Here is a 16,456-nt window from a genome sequence, read left to right as displayed (position 1 = left end):
GGAGGACTGTAGCCTCCGTACATGGTGAACGAGAACATGTTCATGTTTTAATGTAACATACATTTTCTGTTTCATACATTTTCAAGAGAAAAGGAAGGTAAAGTTAACTATTTGCTCATTGTTACATGCACTTTAGAAACACTGAGAAATACGTTTTTTGTTTGTTTTCTTCAATCATCTACCTTTTATGAAGGATGTTTGCAGAGTATAATAACCGCTCAGAAAAGTTTTGCTCAGTGTGAAGTTATTAAATCATTTCAATGAGATAAAAACAAATAGCATGATCAAATGTTGTTGGCAGATTAAAAAAACAGGATGGTTAAACACACGCTGTTTACTTCTCAGTTTCAGAGAGCAAAGTAATGTCATGTCCTTTGCTAACCTCTGTGCACGATCACATTTCCTCAAATACCTTTCTCGATTCATTGTCAGTGGAGCAAGTCTTGAGATTTGCGTGGCTGGATGACGTCGTCCGGGGAGTATTGACTCTCGTGTTGTGAGCTCGAGAAGCAGCTTCTGCATGTCCTCGTGTGACGATTAAGTAACCGAGATCCTGTGAATAAGTGATTCCTGTTCCTTAATGGCTTTTTACCTTGAGGTCATCCTCACACCGAGAAAACCTTTTTTTTTTTCTGTCAACCCAAGCTCGTATAAAGATTCAATCAAATTCTATTCACATTCCATTCACTTTTATCCCTTTAAAAGGACCCTTGATCCAATGTGGATCTGTTTGACTGAAATGCATCACATGGCAGTATGTGCTATTATACAATGTCTTTCTCTCACAAATGTTGAATCCGTACCTGTGGAAGCAAAGATGTAGTTAACATCATCAATATTAATGGTCTGCAAGGTTTGTTCATAGTTTTAAAGCTTATGTCTGCAGCACTTTCACAGAGAAATAAATTCTTATGTTCAAACACTGAAGCTTTATTAATTCCTCAGGCTGCAGTCTGTAGGCTTGGAACTATTAAACGCACCTCAAGTAATATGTCACTGTAGTTAATTTCCCCCTTTACGCCAGTTAGCTCTAATTTCCAGACATTGAATACTGTGGTGTAAATTAGCACAGGAAGATGCATGTCATTACACAATGTATAGAGTGGCATGTTGATGTTTTTCATTGAATGCTAAGATAAAAGACAGATCATCATATAACCTGCAGTGATCTAGGAACGTGTCGAAAACAATTAAACAAATCATGAGCTGCATTCTATTTTCAGCCCATCATAGTCGAGTTTGACGGCATTTCTTCAGGCAGCTGAAAAATATTTCCAGTGGACTAAAACAAAACACGTCTCATATTAAGTCTTACAACTTTTATTTGTTAAACGTGTGACATGTAAGAAGTCAAACTGCAATTAGACACACCACTACATATTACTTTATAACAGTAATGCTTTATTAATCATCTCAGAGACATTTCAGAGATCTTCAAGAGCTATGATTGTGCAGTGTTCGATTTGATTTTTCAGATCATTCTGTATGCGGTTATACTGTTTGTTAAAACTGTGAACAACAATCATGCAATCGTCCTAATTACACATTTGTGGTCATTCTAGAAAGCATGGCTGCCATTTGAACTAATTAATAGTTACCTGAAATATGAGAAAAATAAAACACATAATCAAACATTAATTAGGTGTAATAGAAAGCTGGAGCGCCCCTCCTTTACATCCGCTCCTTTGACATCCACCCTGCTACCACATTACACCTTGTGTTACCGTAATTCAATCCACTGTCTGCTGCCTCTGGGGCCACATGTGAACCATGTCTGGCTGCAGCAGCTTTCTCTCCCTCTCTCGTGTCTTCTCTCAAACTTTATCACTGTCTGAGTACACAGGGTGAAAAAAAAAAAAAAAGGTGTGAGGCAAGTGGACTGCCCACTCTTTAAAAGAAAGAGGGAGGGTGGGTGACACTCAAAAAGACACAGTGTTGTACAGCTGGTGGCTGTGCAGCTCCACTGGGACAGATGGAGTTTAAGCTGCTTTGCCGAAGAGTACTTCAGCAGTGGTTCCTGAGGGTTAGAGAGCACTCATCGCACAATTCCCCTACCCAGACTTTCCCAGCGAGTCCTCCCAGTTAAACCCTTGACCTTCTGGTCATCACTTCTACAATGCTGCCGCCTCAAGTCGTCACCACGCATGCTCCATCCGTGGAGTCTTTAGCAGTCCAAACAAGCCATCATTTATCATTTCTCATATCATCTCTCCATGTTACACTTTTTATCACTTTCAACCTAACAGCCGCAATTTGAACAAGCAGCATTTACAAATACATTAAGAGCACGCTGGCAGTCAGCCTAAAGAGTGATCATTGAGACAAATTGATCCCTATCTGTTTAAATTGGCACTATAATCTATCATTGGCAAATTGAACACTGTGAGCTATCTGGGATCTATTGCCTTTTTAGATAGCAGCCCCTGAGGCACGCAGAGAGAGAGAGAGAGAGAGAGAGAGAGATCCACAGCACTAAAGGAACTCTTTCAAAAAGACATGGATTCATGCTTACATGAACGCACACCTTCACATTAAAAGAGATTGTTATACATTGTTTCCTCAGAGTGTGCAGACATAGCTCTTTATAGTAAACATGCGCATGCATACATTCAAATCTGAAACATGCACATGCTGTTTTTCCCTTTAGGTGAATTTAATTGCAATAATGGTGTGCAAATTTTCTAGGCATATATTAAAAAGAAGGCAAAAAAAAACATAAAAGCAATTTCAAAGACCTGCATACTAAAGTTTTAAAAGTCTGTAAAAACCGTTCTTAAATTCAACCACAAAGAAAACGAGTTCTATCTAAAGAAATTAGGAATGTAACAACATGCTCAAAGCCATATGTGAGATGAAACATCCAAATAGTATTTTTTCGTGAGATCTTACACATAGTAAAACGATGAATGAATTGGAACTTGTTTTTTATCTTTAAGGTTAAAATCTCCTTATATGACAAGATTTTGCTGATATATCTAACTGTAATTACCTTGCCATGTTATTCCAAATAAACTTTTTCAAACTTTAATTATGTTTATTCAGCAAATGTCCTTCACCTTAGTGAAACTAAATGTAAAGCTGACACGAGACTAATTGCTCTATTTTTTCCCATCTCTGCAAGTGACAGCATGACAACACTAAAGCACTGTTATAAAGAGAAGCAACATAAACATCTTTACTAGTTATGCAATGCAGCGGATCCTAACACACATGGGCCACCACCATCATCAATCAAGTGATCTGTATCAAGCAGGAAAAACTTTTATACCCGTGATAAAGAGTTTTAATTTTTCAAAATATTCTGAATGTTCATTTAATTGTATACTAATAGCATGTTGCACATAAACAAATGTTGACATTTGTTTTATTGGGGGATTATTTGTTATAATTTAAATTGAATCCATGTTGTTAAATAATTCCAACTTTTTTTCCATGTTTTTTGAAGTGAGACAATTTAATGCCTGCTGATCCAACAGTCTTCTAATTCAGTCAGACTCTTGAAGTTGATTAGCCTGGTTAACATTTGCTCCTGCGCGGGTCCTGAAGGGTTAATCAGGGCGGGGACCCGGAGACCCCCGGGTCACTGTGTCTCTATCTACGGTGAAGGACTCAATGAAGGAAGAGATGACATTAAAGCACTTTTATTCCAGATTAGACTTCTATCGCCGCTTTTTGAGGCAGTTTCTTTCTGTGATGCATGACAATCTTTTCCTCTGCATGGTTTATCTTATAGATGTTTTAAAAATTAGAAATATGTAAGAAATGTAACCCCACGTCACGCTGATAGTTTTGTACTTTTACCGTTTTAAACTTTTAATCTACAAACTGTTGAATGTATTATTTTTTTTCCCCCCGCGCGCATGTTGGCATTAAAGTAAAATTACCAATCGCAGTGCACGTGCCAGTTTAACCTGCTCATGAGTGAAATCTCTCTCTCTGCACGCCCGTAAATCTCAACTATTATCTCCTCACTATCGATTAATTTAACTGCACTTATCCCAATCAGCACATCTGCACTCCTGTGTTCCAGCGCCTGCGCTTTGTTTTACTAACAATAATAAAGTGATTTAGTCCTCTCTCCCTGCCGGAGCATGGGAAATCGTTAAGGATCCAGCTATTTGTGTGTGATCAGTAAATATTTAGTGCAGGCGACATCCTCTGTCTTGTCTTAATCGATACTGGTCCCGTTGGGCGGCGCTTTTGTTGTGTGCATGCAGACACATACAAGGCTTTTCTCCTCTGCTTCAAAAGGAGAACTAGTCCTATCAACCGGAGGAAACTTTGCAACCCGGGAAATAATAAGTACAGCACTTCAAGACTTTTGTGGGTTTTAATGGCACATCAATTGTGTTGCTGTGATATGTTTACGCGTGAAAAAATTGGTCAAATTTTCCCACCAGCCGAGGTAAATTGGGGCTATTATCATTTTACATGTATCTATTTTTATTCTCTTCTTAATGTTAAATTGCTAGAGGGGTAATAGAAAAAATAAATATCATAGTTTATTTAGTCGCCTAAATCTTTACTTTGAATATTACGTGTGCAAAAACTATTTTTAAGTTGTTAAAATCAGTAGAATTAAATGATAATAATAATAATAATAATAATAAAAATAGTAATATATTTTTTTAATTAGCCACATTTTTTAGATGTTTCAATATATCTGAATCTTTATTTTTACACTAAAATGAAATTCTTAATTAAGCCTCTAATCCCATGTCTTATTGCATACTGTATTCTAATCTGCATATAATTTCTAATAAGCAGAATGTAATAAAGGCTGCTCGCCACCCTTAAAGACAGGTGTCTGTGTGGCTGCACCCCTCCCTCTCTCCTCTGTAGCCCACACAAAGCAGCGGCACCACATTACTGTAGGAGAGAAAAGGCGCACATGGATCTCTGCGCGTTCTGAAGCCTACTTATCATTTCCAACAGCCAGTCTAATGTGATTCTGCTCGGACGACACGTCAACTTATATTTCCAATTTCTCGCCTCAACAACACATAACGTCAAGCAGTTGCTGCATGGTTTCGGCTCTCCAAAGTTTTTGCATGATCAGACCATTTGCAGTTTTCCAATAAACAACGTGCTTTTTTTTTGTGTTTGATCCCGTCTGTTGGAGAGGACGCTTTGCCAGGTTCAGTCTGAGCACTGTGTCGAAATACTGAAGACTAAATATATTAAGAGAAAGAGAGAAAGAGAAGATGCATCCCGCTACGGACGAATCAGCAACGTATGCATTTGGTAGGTGTATGAGAATACATCCTCCTGCCTCATATATCACTATCAGATCTCTTTATGAATGAGTATTTGCAGTCTAGTTGGGCTTATTGTGATCATTTTATTTAGGTAAAGGACCGAGACGCGTATTTAATGCGCACAGTAGAATTATCGCACATGTACATTTCTATATGCTCTGTGTGCAGCAGTCCGTGTCTGTTATTACTACAGATAATCAGTTCCTCTTATTTGGATTATTTAATTTATACAGAGAAAGACAGCGTAGCTAATTTACCAATTTATCTTAATAAAGTGCACAAAATGTAGGCTACTCACCGTTTGAAGCAAAGCTGCACCATCGGTACCTCACGCAGTATTTTTTTTATCTGCATACTCTTCATGTTCAAGCGATCTGTAAATAAAAACCGACAAAATAGTCATGCAGACAAAATATAATTGGCTCATTTGTTTTAGAATAAAGACATAATTGGTCTAAATACTACCGCTGGGACCTGTCTGAAGTGGCGAAAAAGTAAATCCAACTTTGGCAACTGTCAAAGCTTCGCCGTCCAAGTCATGTACAGCGGAATTTAAACAAACAGTCATCAGTTTAAAATGGTGCTCGTTAGTTTGCTCGATGCGGGAGACGAGACTGAAGCAGTTTCCGTGTCGGATGGCTCCTCTAAATTGAATCTTATTGGGAGCAGAGAAACTTCATACGCTAGGGGGCACCCATATACTGTCATACATCCTGGGACAATGCATGCTGCTGCTGCTGCTGCTGCTGCTGCTCTGTGTAGACTTTAACACACAGCCCTGGTTGTATATTTATGTAGTCTATATGGTGAAGTTATACCTGCGGTCAAACTTTGATCACCTCAGGACATGCAGTGAAATGAAATATAAGCCTAAGAAAATGATTGGGCTGACCCCGTTTTACAATCCTTCCCTGTGTGAATTATAACATTGTCTTTATTATAGGGGGGCATCATTATAAGGTAAATGGTCACAAACTGTTCTTTGTGAGGTACATAGCTATGCGTTCATCCTAAACTTAATGTGAAGGGCATGCCATCTGACCTCGTGTGACCATTTTTAAATGCAGTCCCTATTTAAAGCTGTACTGTCATTTCACGTGCTGACCACATGACGACACAGCTCTGACTTGAGGGGACACACGTTTGGCCTTTGTGACCTGTGCTGCTTGCTGCTTGGTGGTCTATGTGTCCATGCATGGGGGGGGGGGGTATGATGTTAAGAACCTATCATAACATTTTTATAACAAGTGTGAATGGTGATGGATGCTGCAACCTAGTTTTATTAAAAAGAAAATACTAATAGGTGTATTATCTGGTGCAGATATTGGAGAAGAAATGTGGAAATGCACGTTTTATTGTCTCGTTCACCTGGTGGGTGAGTCGTTTCAAATGCACGGACCAAGTACATCCTCACCTTTTTTTATTGTTGGTTTTTATGTGTGTTGTTTAAAGTACAAAACAGCCCGAGTGTCCTCTCTTTTTTTTGGTTCTTTTAAGGAGTCTACCTTTGCAGCTATGTGTGTAACAGATAAGTGCAAAATAGATTAGGACAGTTTTATTATAATGAGTATAGCCTGTATGTCAGGTCAAGATGGTACACCTGTGTTTCTTTGCACCTTTCTTTTTTGTTGTTGTTGTGATGGAATACTGTCTAGGATAGGATGCTTTTTACCCTATTCATTTTCTTATTCTATATCGGCCGTGCATGTGATAACAGTCTATATTCTGTGTGTATAGAGTGACTAGAAATGAGTCCTCTTTTTCGAAAAAGAAAAAAAAAAAAAAACACGTCTCCTTTTAGGACCAAGCGGCCCTCTCGACCTCCATGCTGGCTCTGGCAAGGTACCAAGTAGCACAAGTGCCGACTAGCCAATAGGGTTGAGGGGGAGGTCCCTGAGCTCTGACCAGTCAAACACACTCTCCTTCCTTATATGGCAGCAGATCTCCATGGTAACGTGTGCTAAGTTGCAGCAGTCGTGTCAAAGTTCACTATATAGAGAGCTCAGTGAGCTGATCAGAGAGAAAGCATTCTGCCAGCCCGGCTCCTACCAATCGCAAATCACTTCCTAACCTCCGCCTTTTTAACATATTTGATCACTTTGATTCAGAGCTCCTTTTTCCGATTATTTTTCGGTCCACGGAGGAGGTTTTTCTAGGTTGTGATCTCTGTTTTTTGTTTTTTTTTGTTTTTAGTGCTTTCGCTTTTTTTTTTTCTTCTTCTTTGCGTTGGGGAGAGTTGTCTTCATATTCCAGCCTCTCAAAAACATTGGCTTGAGCCGCGCGGTTTGCTTGGCGCTGCACCTCAGAGGAAAGAAAAGGAAGAAGACGCGATTTTTTTTACCCAGTTGGTGATTTTCTTCCAAGACTTGTGCTGGAACTTGATAGTGGCTGCTACAGGGTGCTTCACCGACTGTTTCATGCTGCTGCAGGCGCGCTCTCTCCAACCTGCTCCATCCTCCTCTGAGTAATCCATGCTACCTCGGTTGGGTATTTGAATATTTAGCCTGTCTTCTCCCATTGATGGCTGTGCTGGATGGCTGACTGTAAGCGCCCCTGGACTTGGCCTTTAAGCGCAAGGCAGCGAATCAGCTCGCCATCGCATCAGTTTTGAAAACGTGCTTCGCAGCGTCTCCAACAGCAATAAATCGACAGTTTTTTTTTTCCGGGAGTGGATTCAACGTAGGCTAGATTTTGACATTTTGTGTGTCACAGTTTTTTTGCCTCGTTTCCCAGAGACATTCTCCACCCGCGACAGCAAAAACGGCAGACAAAAAGTTTCTTTACGTTGACTGATAGATATGGCAATGGTAGTGTGGAGAGGCTCCCAGGACGATGTGGCTGACACCCAAGGCACCCTTTCCTCGCAGACCCAAGGAGGACTATCTCTTCCCACCCCTCAGCCAGGCCAGTTGAGTCTGACAGCCTCTCAGGTCGCCCCTCCGACCCCTCAGACGCCGGTCCAAGGACCCCCGAACAACACGCAGTCCACGCCGTCGAACCAGACGTCGCAGCAGTCGGAGAAGCAGCCGCAGCACATTGAGTGTGTGGTGTGTGGGGATAAATCCAGTGGCAAACACTATGGCCAGTTTACTTGCGAGGGCTGCAAAAGCTTCTTCAAACGGAGCGTACGACGGAACCTCACTTACACATGTCGTGCCAACAGGAATTGTCCAATCGACCAACACCACCGCAATCAGTGTCAGTACTGCCGCCTCAAAAAATGCCTTAAAGTCGGCATGAGACGGGAAGGTATTAGGACTTTTTGTTTTCTTATTCTTCTTCTGTGTTTGTGCGTTTTATTCTTCCAGATATGAAACGATGAGATATCGCCCCTCCATGCATAGCCTGCTGTTCTCTCTTCCTCCCCCCCCCTCTCTCTCCCCGACTGTTGCCTGCTCGGCTGTGCGGCTGCAGAGCGCCATGGAGCGGCTCTCTGCTGTGCAGGAGACTGGGCTCGCCGGAGCTTCCTTTTTTTTTTTTTTTTTTTTTGTTGCGCTGCATTGTTGTAAACAGCTCCAGCGCGTTAAAGCTCTGCGTTTTGTTTGTTTTTTTTACAAATAAGATCCGAGCCATGAGCAGGCTACAGCTATTCGAAATTATATTTAGCTGTGATAATTCTCTGCTACAATGCAGCCTCCTGCGCTATTATGGCGAGTATCGAATTAAGACATAGCGTGTTCAGGCTACATCTCCACATCCAGCCCCGCATGTCGCCTTCACGGGCTCTAAAAACCTGGACATCAGGCGTGTATTAGGCGTACAAAGACTCGTTATAACCTGGAGAAATTCTCCGAATATTAGTCGAAAAAATAGGCCCGTATGAATGGTAGAAGGAGATGAATTGCTAAGTAGGTTAAGGGTTAAACATGCAAGGTCTCCCTTGCCCTCTTTGTGTTCCTTCACAGCCAGCTCATGTTGCTGTTGCCGAATAACATCATTTTAAAGCTAGACATACACATGGTGTGTGTTTAACGTGTTAGAGCCGTCCCTCTGCTGTTTCGCCACATTAGTATTTCTACCACAGCCTCATTAATAACAATGCTACTGTATTTTTTAAAACAGCAATAACATAACGTGTGTGTATGTGTGTGTGTGTGTATGTATGCACGTGTGTGTGTATGTATGTATCTGTGTGTGTGTGTGTGTGTGTGTGTGTGTGTGTGCGCGTGTGTGGGTGTGTATGTTTAGATACTGGGTGTCATGTATTGTCTTAACCATTTGATTGATGGCTCAGAATATTTGATGTAATATTTGCCAGCTTCTTCTTTGTGAGTATAATGTGTTTTATAGAATTCAGGCTTCAATATCTGTAGTTTCTCTTTTTACTGCAGCCGTGCAAAGGGGACGGGTGCCACCCACACAGCCACATCATGGTCAGTTCGCCTTGACAAATGGAGACCCACTGCACTGCCATTCCTACTTATCCGGATATATCTCTCTTCTGTTGAGAGCGGAGCCCTATCCGACGTCCCGGTATGGCAGCCAATGCATGCAGCCCAACAACATCATGGGCATCGAGAACATTTGTGAACTAGCAGCCAGGATGCTGTTCAGCGCCGTGGAGTGGGCCAGGAATATTCCCTTCTTTCCAGACCTGCAGATCACAGACCAGGTGGCTCTGCTGAGGTTGACGTGGAGTGAGTTATTTGTGCTGAACGCGGCGCAGTGCTCCATGCCCCTGCATGTGGCTCCTCTCCTGGCGGCGGCTGGCCTGCACGCCTCCCCCATGTCCGCGGACAGAGTGGTGGCCTTTATGGACCACATTAGGATCTTCCAGGAACAAGTGGAGAAGCTCAAGGCTTTGCACGTTGACTCTGCTGAATATAGCTGCTTAAAGGCAATTGTGCTCTTCACCACAGGTAAGACAAAAAAGACGGGCGCACTCCAAGTTCAGTGAATGCCTCATCACATGCACACTGACATCAGCTAAATCAACCCTGACCCAAATATTTATCTGCACTGGCTGACGGTTGTTGCTGCTTGTGTGAGAGGAAAACACCCTGCTTAAATGTCCACCTAAATGCCGCGTTCACGGTCACATGCTTCAGGCTACTGATTTATAAAATCACTGTATTAATCAACTGATTTATCTGACACACACACACACACACACACACACAGATAAACTAGGAATCGTAGCATGACCACGAATAAAGTTTTATTTTTGATTAAATTGACAACAAAAACCGAGGAAAGTGCAGCAACATTAAAACACACTCAGGTCTAATATATAATTCTGATTAATTCACATTAATGTCCTCAAGCGTAATCAAACTAAACCCCCCTTTTTAAAAGAATATAATAGCTTGCACATGAGTTCCTACACTTTGATTATATTTTTCGCCATTTATCAATGTATGCAAAGCCCACGTCTTGTTTGTAGGGATGACAGATATAAATGATGTCAGGCTCCGAGGGGGAGGGGAATAGAAAAAAAAGAAAAAAAAAAGAAAGACAAGCCTAATGTGCCATTTGCACACAGTAAAAAGCAAAGAAGGGCCCAGCGCTCCTCGTGTCATTTAGTGAACACACATGTCCGAGGAAAAAAGCCCCAGAACAAACCATACACACCCTGTAATTGCAAATATGTCAGGATAATAATATTGTGTGTGTGTGTGTGTGATATGGACCATTTGAGCAGTGACAGGAAGGGGCGTCTTTCATTTTTTGTTTGCAGGAATATTCTCTGCGCCTAAAGTGAGAATCAGGGCGCCTCTGGACTTGATCCAGAACTAGGTCATGACCCAAACCTCGCTGCTATTTGGTTACATTAGCTGCTGCAATATGGCGAAAATAAATAAAAAAATAACTAATGTGTGGAAGAGATTTACAAGGTTTCACTATGGAGTGAATGTCTTCAACATGACAGCACACCTGCGAACACGCAGCCTCTGGATTCACATGGTTAGTCTATTCTTCAGTACAAATCACATTACAGGTGATTGCATTTTCATTTTAAAGCAGCCATGTCTTAATGTGTCCTCCTCATACCTGAATCCTAGAGAGGCTTAGACTTGAGCTGTGTAGCTGCAGCTTGAATGACACGCCTACTGCTACTTAGGTGGTTTTTGGGGTTGTTGTCATGCATAAACTTTACAAAGTTAACCAACGCGCGAACAAGCGTTTTTTGGCACATAATCAGCAGCCGCCCACACGCAGCAGCAGCACAGATAGTGATTATGCGTCTCCGGTGGTGTAGTATGACGGCAACTCCGTAGGCTATGGCCCTTTTTTTTCCAAGCTAAATCTCTGCTCACTAAAGGTCAGTAGGTCTCCCTGTCTTTCCCTGTCTCTCTCCCCCCCCCACCCTCCTCCCCCCCCTCTCTCTCCTCCTCGCACTGCCTCTGACTGTGAAAGACAGGGCCCGTTTCTAAACACAGGCTTTGGCTATGAATATGCTTAATTATTTAGCTCACTTTTAAGTGGCTTTGTCGAGGGAAATAAGCGGGTTGTAATGGCGATAAAAATGAGAAACATGTCAGGGAAGCAAAGCTCAAATTTCCATCTGCTGCTTGTTGACTGCAGGCAAAACAAGAGTTCACATTTTATTTTGAATTCTCTTCTTTTTACACACACACAACATGAAATATTATGTCATTTTCAATGCAATATACGATGTCATGAAATTGCATTGAAACTATTTCCATACGGTGTGTTTATAATTCTTCTTGCTCAATGTTATTTTAAATTGAAAGTAGGACTATTACTAAATATTCAATGATGACTTTGAAAAATGAATTTAAACCAGGTATATATTTATTACTATGTGAAATAACTTTTATTAATAAAACACAGCCCATTTAAATGTTTTTTTTTTATCTGACAGGCTATCAGTTGTCGCCAGTAAATCACCACTAGGAAAAGCCTCCTCATGAGAGAAACACTTTATTAATGTTTATTTGCTTTCCCCCCCTCACAGATGCTTGCGGCCTCTCAGATGTGGCCCATGTGGAAAGTTTGCAGGAGAAGTCCCAGTGCGCCCTGGAGGAATACGTCCGGAGCCAGTACCCCAACCAGCCCACACGCTTTGGGAAGTTGTTACTCCGCTTGCCTTCCCTCCGCACAGTCTCTTCCTCGGTCATAGAACAGTTATTTTTCGTCCGATTGGTAGGTAAAACCCCCATTGAAACTCTCATCAGGGATATGTTGCTGTCGGGGAGCAGTTTTAACTGGCCTTACATGTCAATTCAGTAAACCAAGAAGGAGACGAACAAACAAAAGGTGGGGCTGGGGAGGGGAAGGGGAGGAGGGTCGCGGGGCTGCAAGACTACAATGATTATAGCTGCTTTTGTGGAAGGAATAAAAAAAAGCAACCGGCTGTTACACGGGGCTGGCTTTCATGAAGAAAGACTTTGACGTAAATGACTGTGAATCCCCCCCCCCCCCCCCCCCCCCCCCAATGCTCCCCCCAAAAAATTGAGACATCCACTGAACTTTCAAAATGGCAGAAACAAGCTCCCAGAACAACCTGCTTCGATTCATTTTTTCTAATGAAAGAAGAAATGAGGGGGGTGGAGGGGATTTTTGTTGATCTTCGTGAGGAAAATTTAAGTATTAAGTGCATTTAAAAATGATAATTTGGTTTCAAAAAAGGAAAAAAACTGGAGAAAGGGAAAATACGAAAACGTGAATTTTTCTTTTCTCTAAATGACTTGTCCTGTGTCCATGTATAGCTGTGTTTTGTACTTTCTTTGTTCCTCCTTTCTGGTTCCAAACCGGCCTATGTGATTTCTGTAGTACAGGTGGTGTTATTTTCTAAGACAATGATTTTATTTTGAAAAGGTGAAATGATGTTGAAAAAAACGTTCTAAAAAGAATTAAAACCACAGCAATAGGAGTATAGGCTTATAAACTAGGCTTAATGCTGCAAGCGCACTTATATTGTTAGGATGACCAACACCATGAGGGAGTTTGTGGAGTTCATGTTCAACTTTATGACCCAGTGAAAAATACTTTTTTTTTTTTTTTTTTTTTTTTTTTTTTTTAGAAAATATATTTTCCAAATTGTTTGCTGGAGGGTCTTTCCCAGTTCATCTAGTTTGACTATATATAAACAGTTCCCCAATTTGATATAATACAAATAAAAATCCAACAAGTAGCCTGCTGTTGCTCTTTAAGCGTGACACGTGCACATAAGAGCGTGCGCAGTGATTCAAGCTGCACTGAAATCATACCTGACTTCTCTAAAAAAAAAAAAAAAAAATTAAAAAATTAAAAAACTTTTGAGGTCAAGGGTCATAAAAGTTTGAAGCCTAGCCGGAGTAGTGTTTAATAGCAGTATTATTAAAGCGTCCCTGAAATGTCACCCTTTATTCACTTCAAGCATTAAGTGCCTGATAAGCATGATGTGATTTCTTATCCAAACGTTGTTAAAGTAGGCCTGCACGACATTTTTTTGGGGGGGAACAACACAATTAGATCTGAAACTTCAGTCGTGTTATTTCACGTGACAAACGCTGATTAGAGGCAGTATTCTTGTAAATATAGGTCAATTCATTTTCAACGACTTTTTTCCTTTATACAAAGTATATGTGATTAAGAAAAATCTGTGGTTGCCATTTTTTTTTCTCTCTCGGTAATACAACGTCTTCAAAATTGAGTGGCAGACTTAGCTAGTAGCACTGAAAGTTCTGTTTTTAATGTATATACATATTACTACAAATGTTTTCTTTTTCATGTATATTTAGACTGTGAATGCATGGCCACAGGTCGCTAACCTATTTTACCTTTGATATATAAATGTAAATGTTTTCTCTCTCTCTTTTTTGACTGTATAGATATAATCTGTGCATTCAGTACACTAGCCCTTGTATTTAAGGAAACAAAAAAAAAAGAAAAGAAACGAGCGTTCATTATTAGGCTACAGACTTAAACAGGGTGAGCAGGTTTGGAAAAAAAGGAGTTAATATTTGAACTTTAGTGTTATTGCTCCTTTTGCTCTTTGACAGGTGCCGTTGTGGTGTGTGAGAGCGAATGTGTGTGTGCGTGTATTTGGAAGCTGTTTTGAGGCTTTTCTTCGCCACACTGAAACAGCACGCTGTGGTTGAATTAAAAGGGATCACTGATTGAACACTGATCTTTGGCTGTGCGGAGCCACATGTGGACCAGAGAATGATACATGATTGTAATTATGAACAGTTTAAACTGACCCACGTTTTTATATAAATATATAAAAATATATGACTGCAGGGTATTGATAACGTATAGATACTTTTTTTATGATTATTATTATTATTAATTGCAAGTGATATATGTGAGTGTGTGTGAAAGTTTATAGTTGAACACAATTCTTGTTTGTTTGTGTTAGCTTATTGTAAACAAGCATTCTGCTGTAAATTTGTTCTTGGTATTAAATTATAATTTATGAATTTGAAAACAAAGGTTTTTCTATGTTTTTCTTTTAACTTCGCCAACCTGCGTGTGAACTTGTCCTTGTGTGTGTGTGTGTGTGGGTTGAGGGGGGGGGGGACTGGAGTCAATTTGCTGTGGCATGATGTTGCCCTTTTGCCCCATGAAAGTGATTAATGAATTACAAAATAATTAATCAATCATCCATCAGGCCCGCTTCACTTTATGCCACAAGGTTAAGATTCTTTTTCCAGAAAAAAAAAACGCCGATCGGTCATTTTACGAGACTGTTTGGAAAATAATGAGTGTTAAACTTCAGAATAAGATACAACAGCTGACCCCCCCCCCCCCCCCCCCCCCATATAGAAGACATGACACCTTAGGGTGCAGAAATAACCAACTCAGCTTCCTCATCGCTTTACGCGCAAAGAGCCTCACGTTTACGCGCACACACATATTAACATGATGAACTCACACAGTAAACATCATGAACACACAAATCATCTGGATAATAACTGCGTTTTATTGAAAGAGAAATAAGTGAAATCACAAACTGAAAATCGAATTGCTTTCTCTCTCTACTTCTCGCCGGTTGCGTTTTTACGCTTTCATGTCCAACATTTTCATCTGCTGAAGTAAACAAGAAGTGATAACAAACTTTGAATCTTTTTGGTTTATGCAAGTGAAAAATATCCAAGAAGCTTGATGGGTTTAAATTCCACTTCTTTCCGCGCGTGCTTTTGTGATGCTATAAACCTTTGACCCATCAGTAATTATTAGTAGTATTGGCTTAGTTGAGGGTTAGGCCTGAAATAGAGTTAGCCTTGTTTTATAGAGGCTTAATCAGGATGGTGAGGAAGCCAACTCCACCACGCTTTCTGATGCTATACTGCTGCTGCTGCTGCTGCTGCTGGTGTGTGTGTCTTTATATGTGTGTGTCTGTGTGGTTTTGTTGCTGTTGGTAACAATGAAAATGATGATTTGATGTGATGCTGATGGTCTTTTATCTTAGGATTCTTGCTGAAAGCGCTATTTATCCATACAGTGATGCTTTCACTGCCTGTCCAAGCAAACTGTCTCTGAGGGTATATCACACGGAGCCCCATTATGATAATTAAGGGTGGACACCACACTACACACTCTCCATCATCAGTGAGCCAATATGATTCCAAGTACTTACAGAATAAGAAAAAACTCGCAGTTCCAAATAGGAGCACACGATGAGCCGGGACGTAAAATACCCAGAAATGATTCGCTCCAAAAAGGGGATATTTACGGGTCAGATTGGGCTGATGTTACTTGACAACGCGTGATGTAAATGCTCAACTCTAATAATTTGTACTTCTGCTCATTTATTAGCATTGTACAGAAAACTAATGAGGTGTAACCAGCCGCGACGTCACTTTTATTTACGCCTGTGTGACGTGACAACTTTTTGACACACGAGCTGGTAGCTTTAAAAAAAAAAAAAACGATGTGTGTACAGTAGAGTCAGTTTGTTTGGGTTTTACACGCCGAAGCTGAGAACTGATTCAGGGCTCACAAGCTATTAGTGGGGCTATTTGTTTAATAAGATAAGAATATGGTTTGCTCCCTGAACCTCTTTCACACACACACACACACACACACACACACACACACACGCACACACACACACACACGCACACACACACACGCGCGCGCACGCGATCATACATGCAGCCGCACATTTAAGCGACAGATATGCACATTATTTGCACCTTGGCACTATCACTATGACAAATTAGCCCATACAGCATGCGCTTTATTGCGCATAGGATGACGCATAGCAGCTCATTTACGTTATATCATAAACGTGAAACGCAGAGTAA

At 40.8% G+C, this 16,456-nt stretch overlaps 1 protein-coding gene and 1 long non-coding RNA gene across 3 annotated transcripts; one reads left to right on the top strand and one right to left on the bottom strand.

Annotated features, from left to right (window-relative positions):
* Nucleotides 1–1,304: 1,304 nt before the first annotated feature.
* LOC109991281 (uncharacterized) lies at nt 1,305–6,106 on the bottom strand. The gene is made up of 2 exons (XR_002278275.3): nt 5,557–6,106; nt 1,305–1,831 (listed from the first exon to the last, which is right to left on the bottom strand). It is a non-coding gene; the product is annotated as an uncharacterized lncRNA (long non-coding RNA).
* A 1,130-nt stretch (nt 6,107–7,236) lies between these two features.
* Nucleotides 7,237–13,236, top strand: nr2f2 (nuclear receptor subfamily 2, group F, member 2). 2 transcript variants are annotated; one of them, XM_020643549.3, is made up of 3 exons: nt 7,237–8,507; nt 9,572–10,117; nt 12,178–13,236. In XM_020643549.3, the coding sequence occupies exons 1-3, from the start codon at nt 8,057–8,059 to the stop codon at nt 12,450–12,452; spliced, it is 1,272 nt and encodes a 423-aa protein (XP_020499205.1). In that variant the 5' UTR covers nt 7,237–8,056; the 3' UTR covers nt 12,453–13,236. The 2 variants fall into 2 exon arrangements, with proteins under 2 accessions (XP_020499205.1, XP_020499207.1); XM_020643551.3 differs by having other exon boundaries at nt 7,238–8,507; nt 9,590–10,117.
* The last annotated feature ends 3,220 nt before the right edge of the window (nt 13,237–16,456 follow it).

This window comes from Labrus bergylta, chromosome 7 (genome assembly GCF_963930695.1).
Source record: "Labrus bergylta chromosome 7, fLabBer1.1, whole genome shotgun sequence".
Classification (NCBI taxonomy): domain Eukaryota; kingdom Metazoa; phylum Chordata; class Actinopteri; order Labriformes; family Labridae; genus Labrus; species Labrus bergylta.
This window is presented reverse-complemented; position numbering and strand designations above follow the sequence as displayed.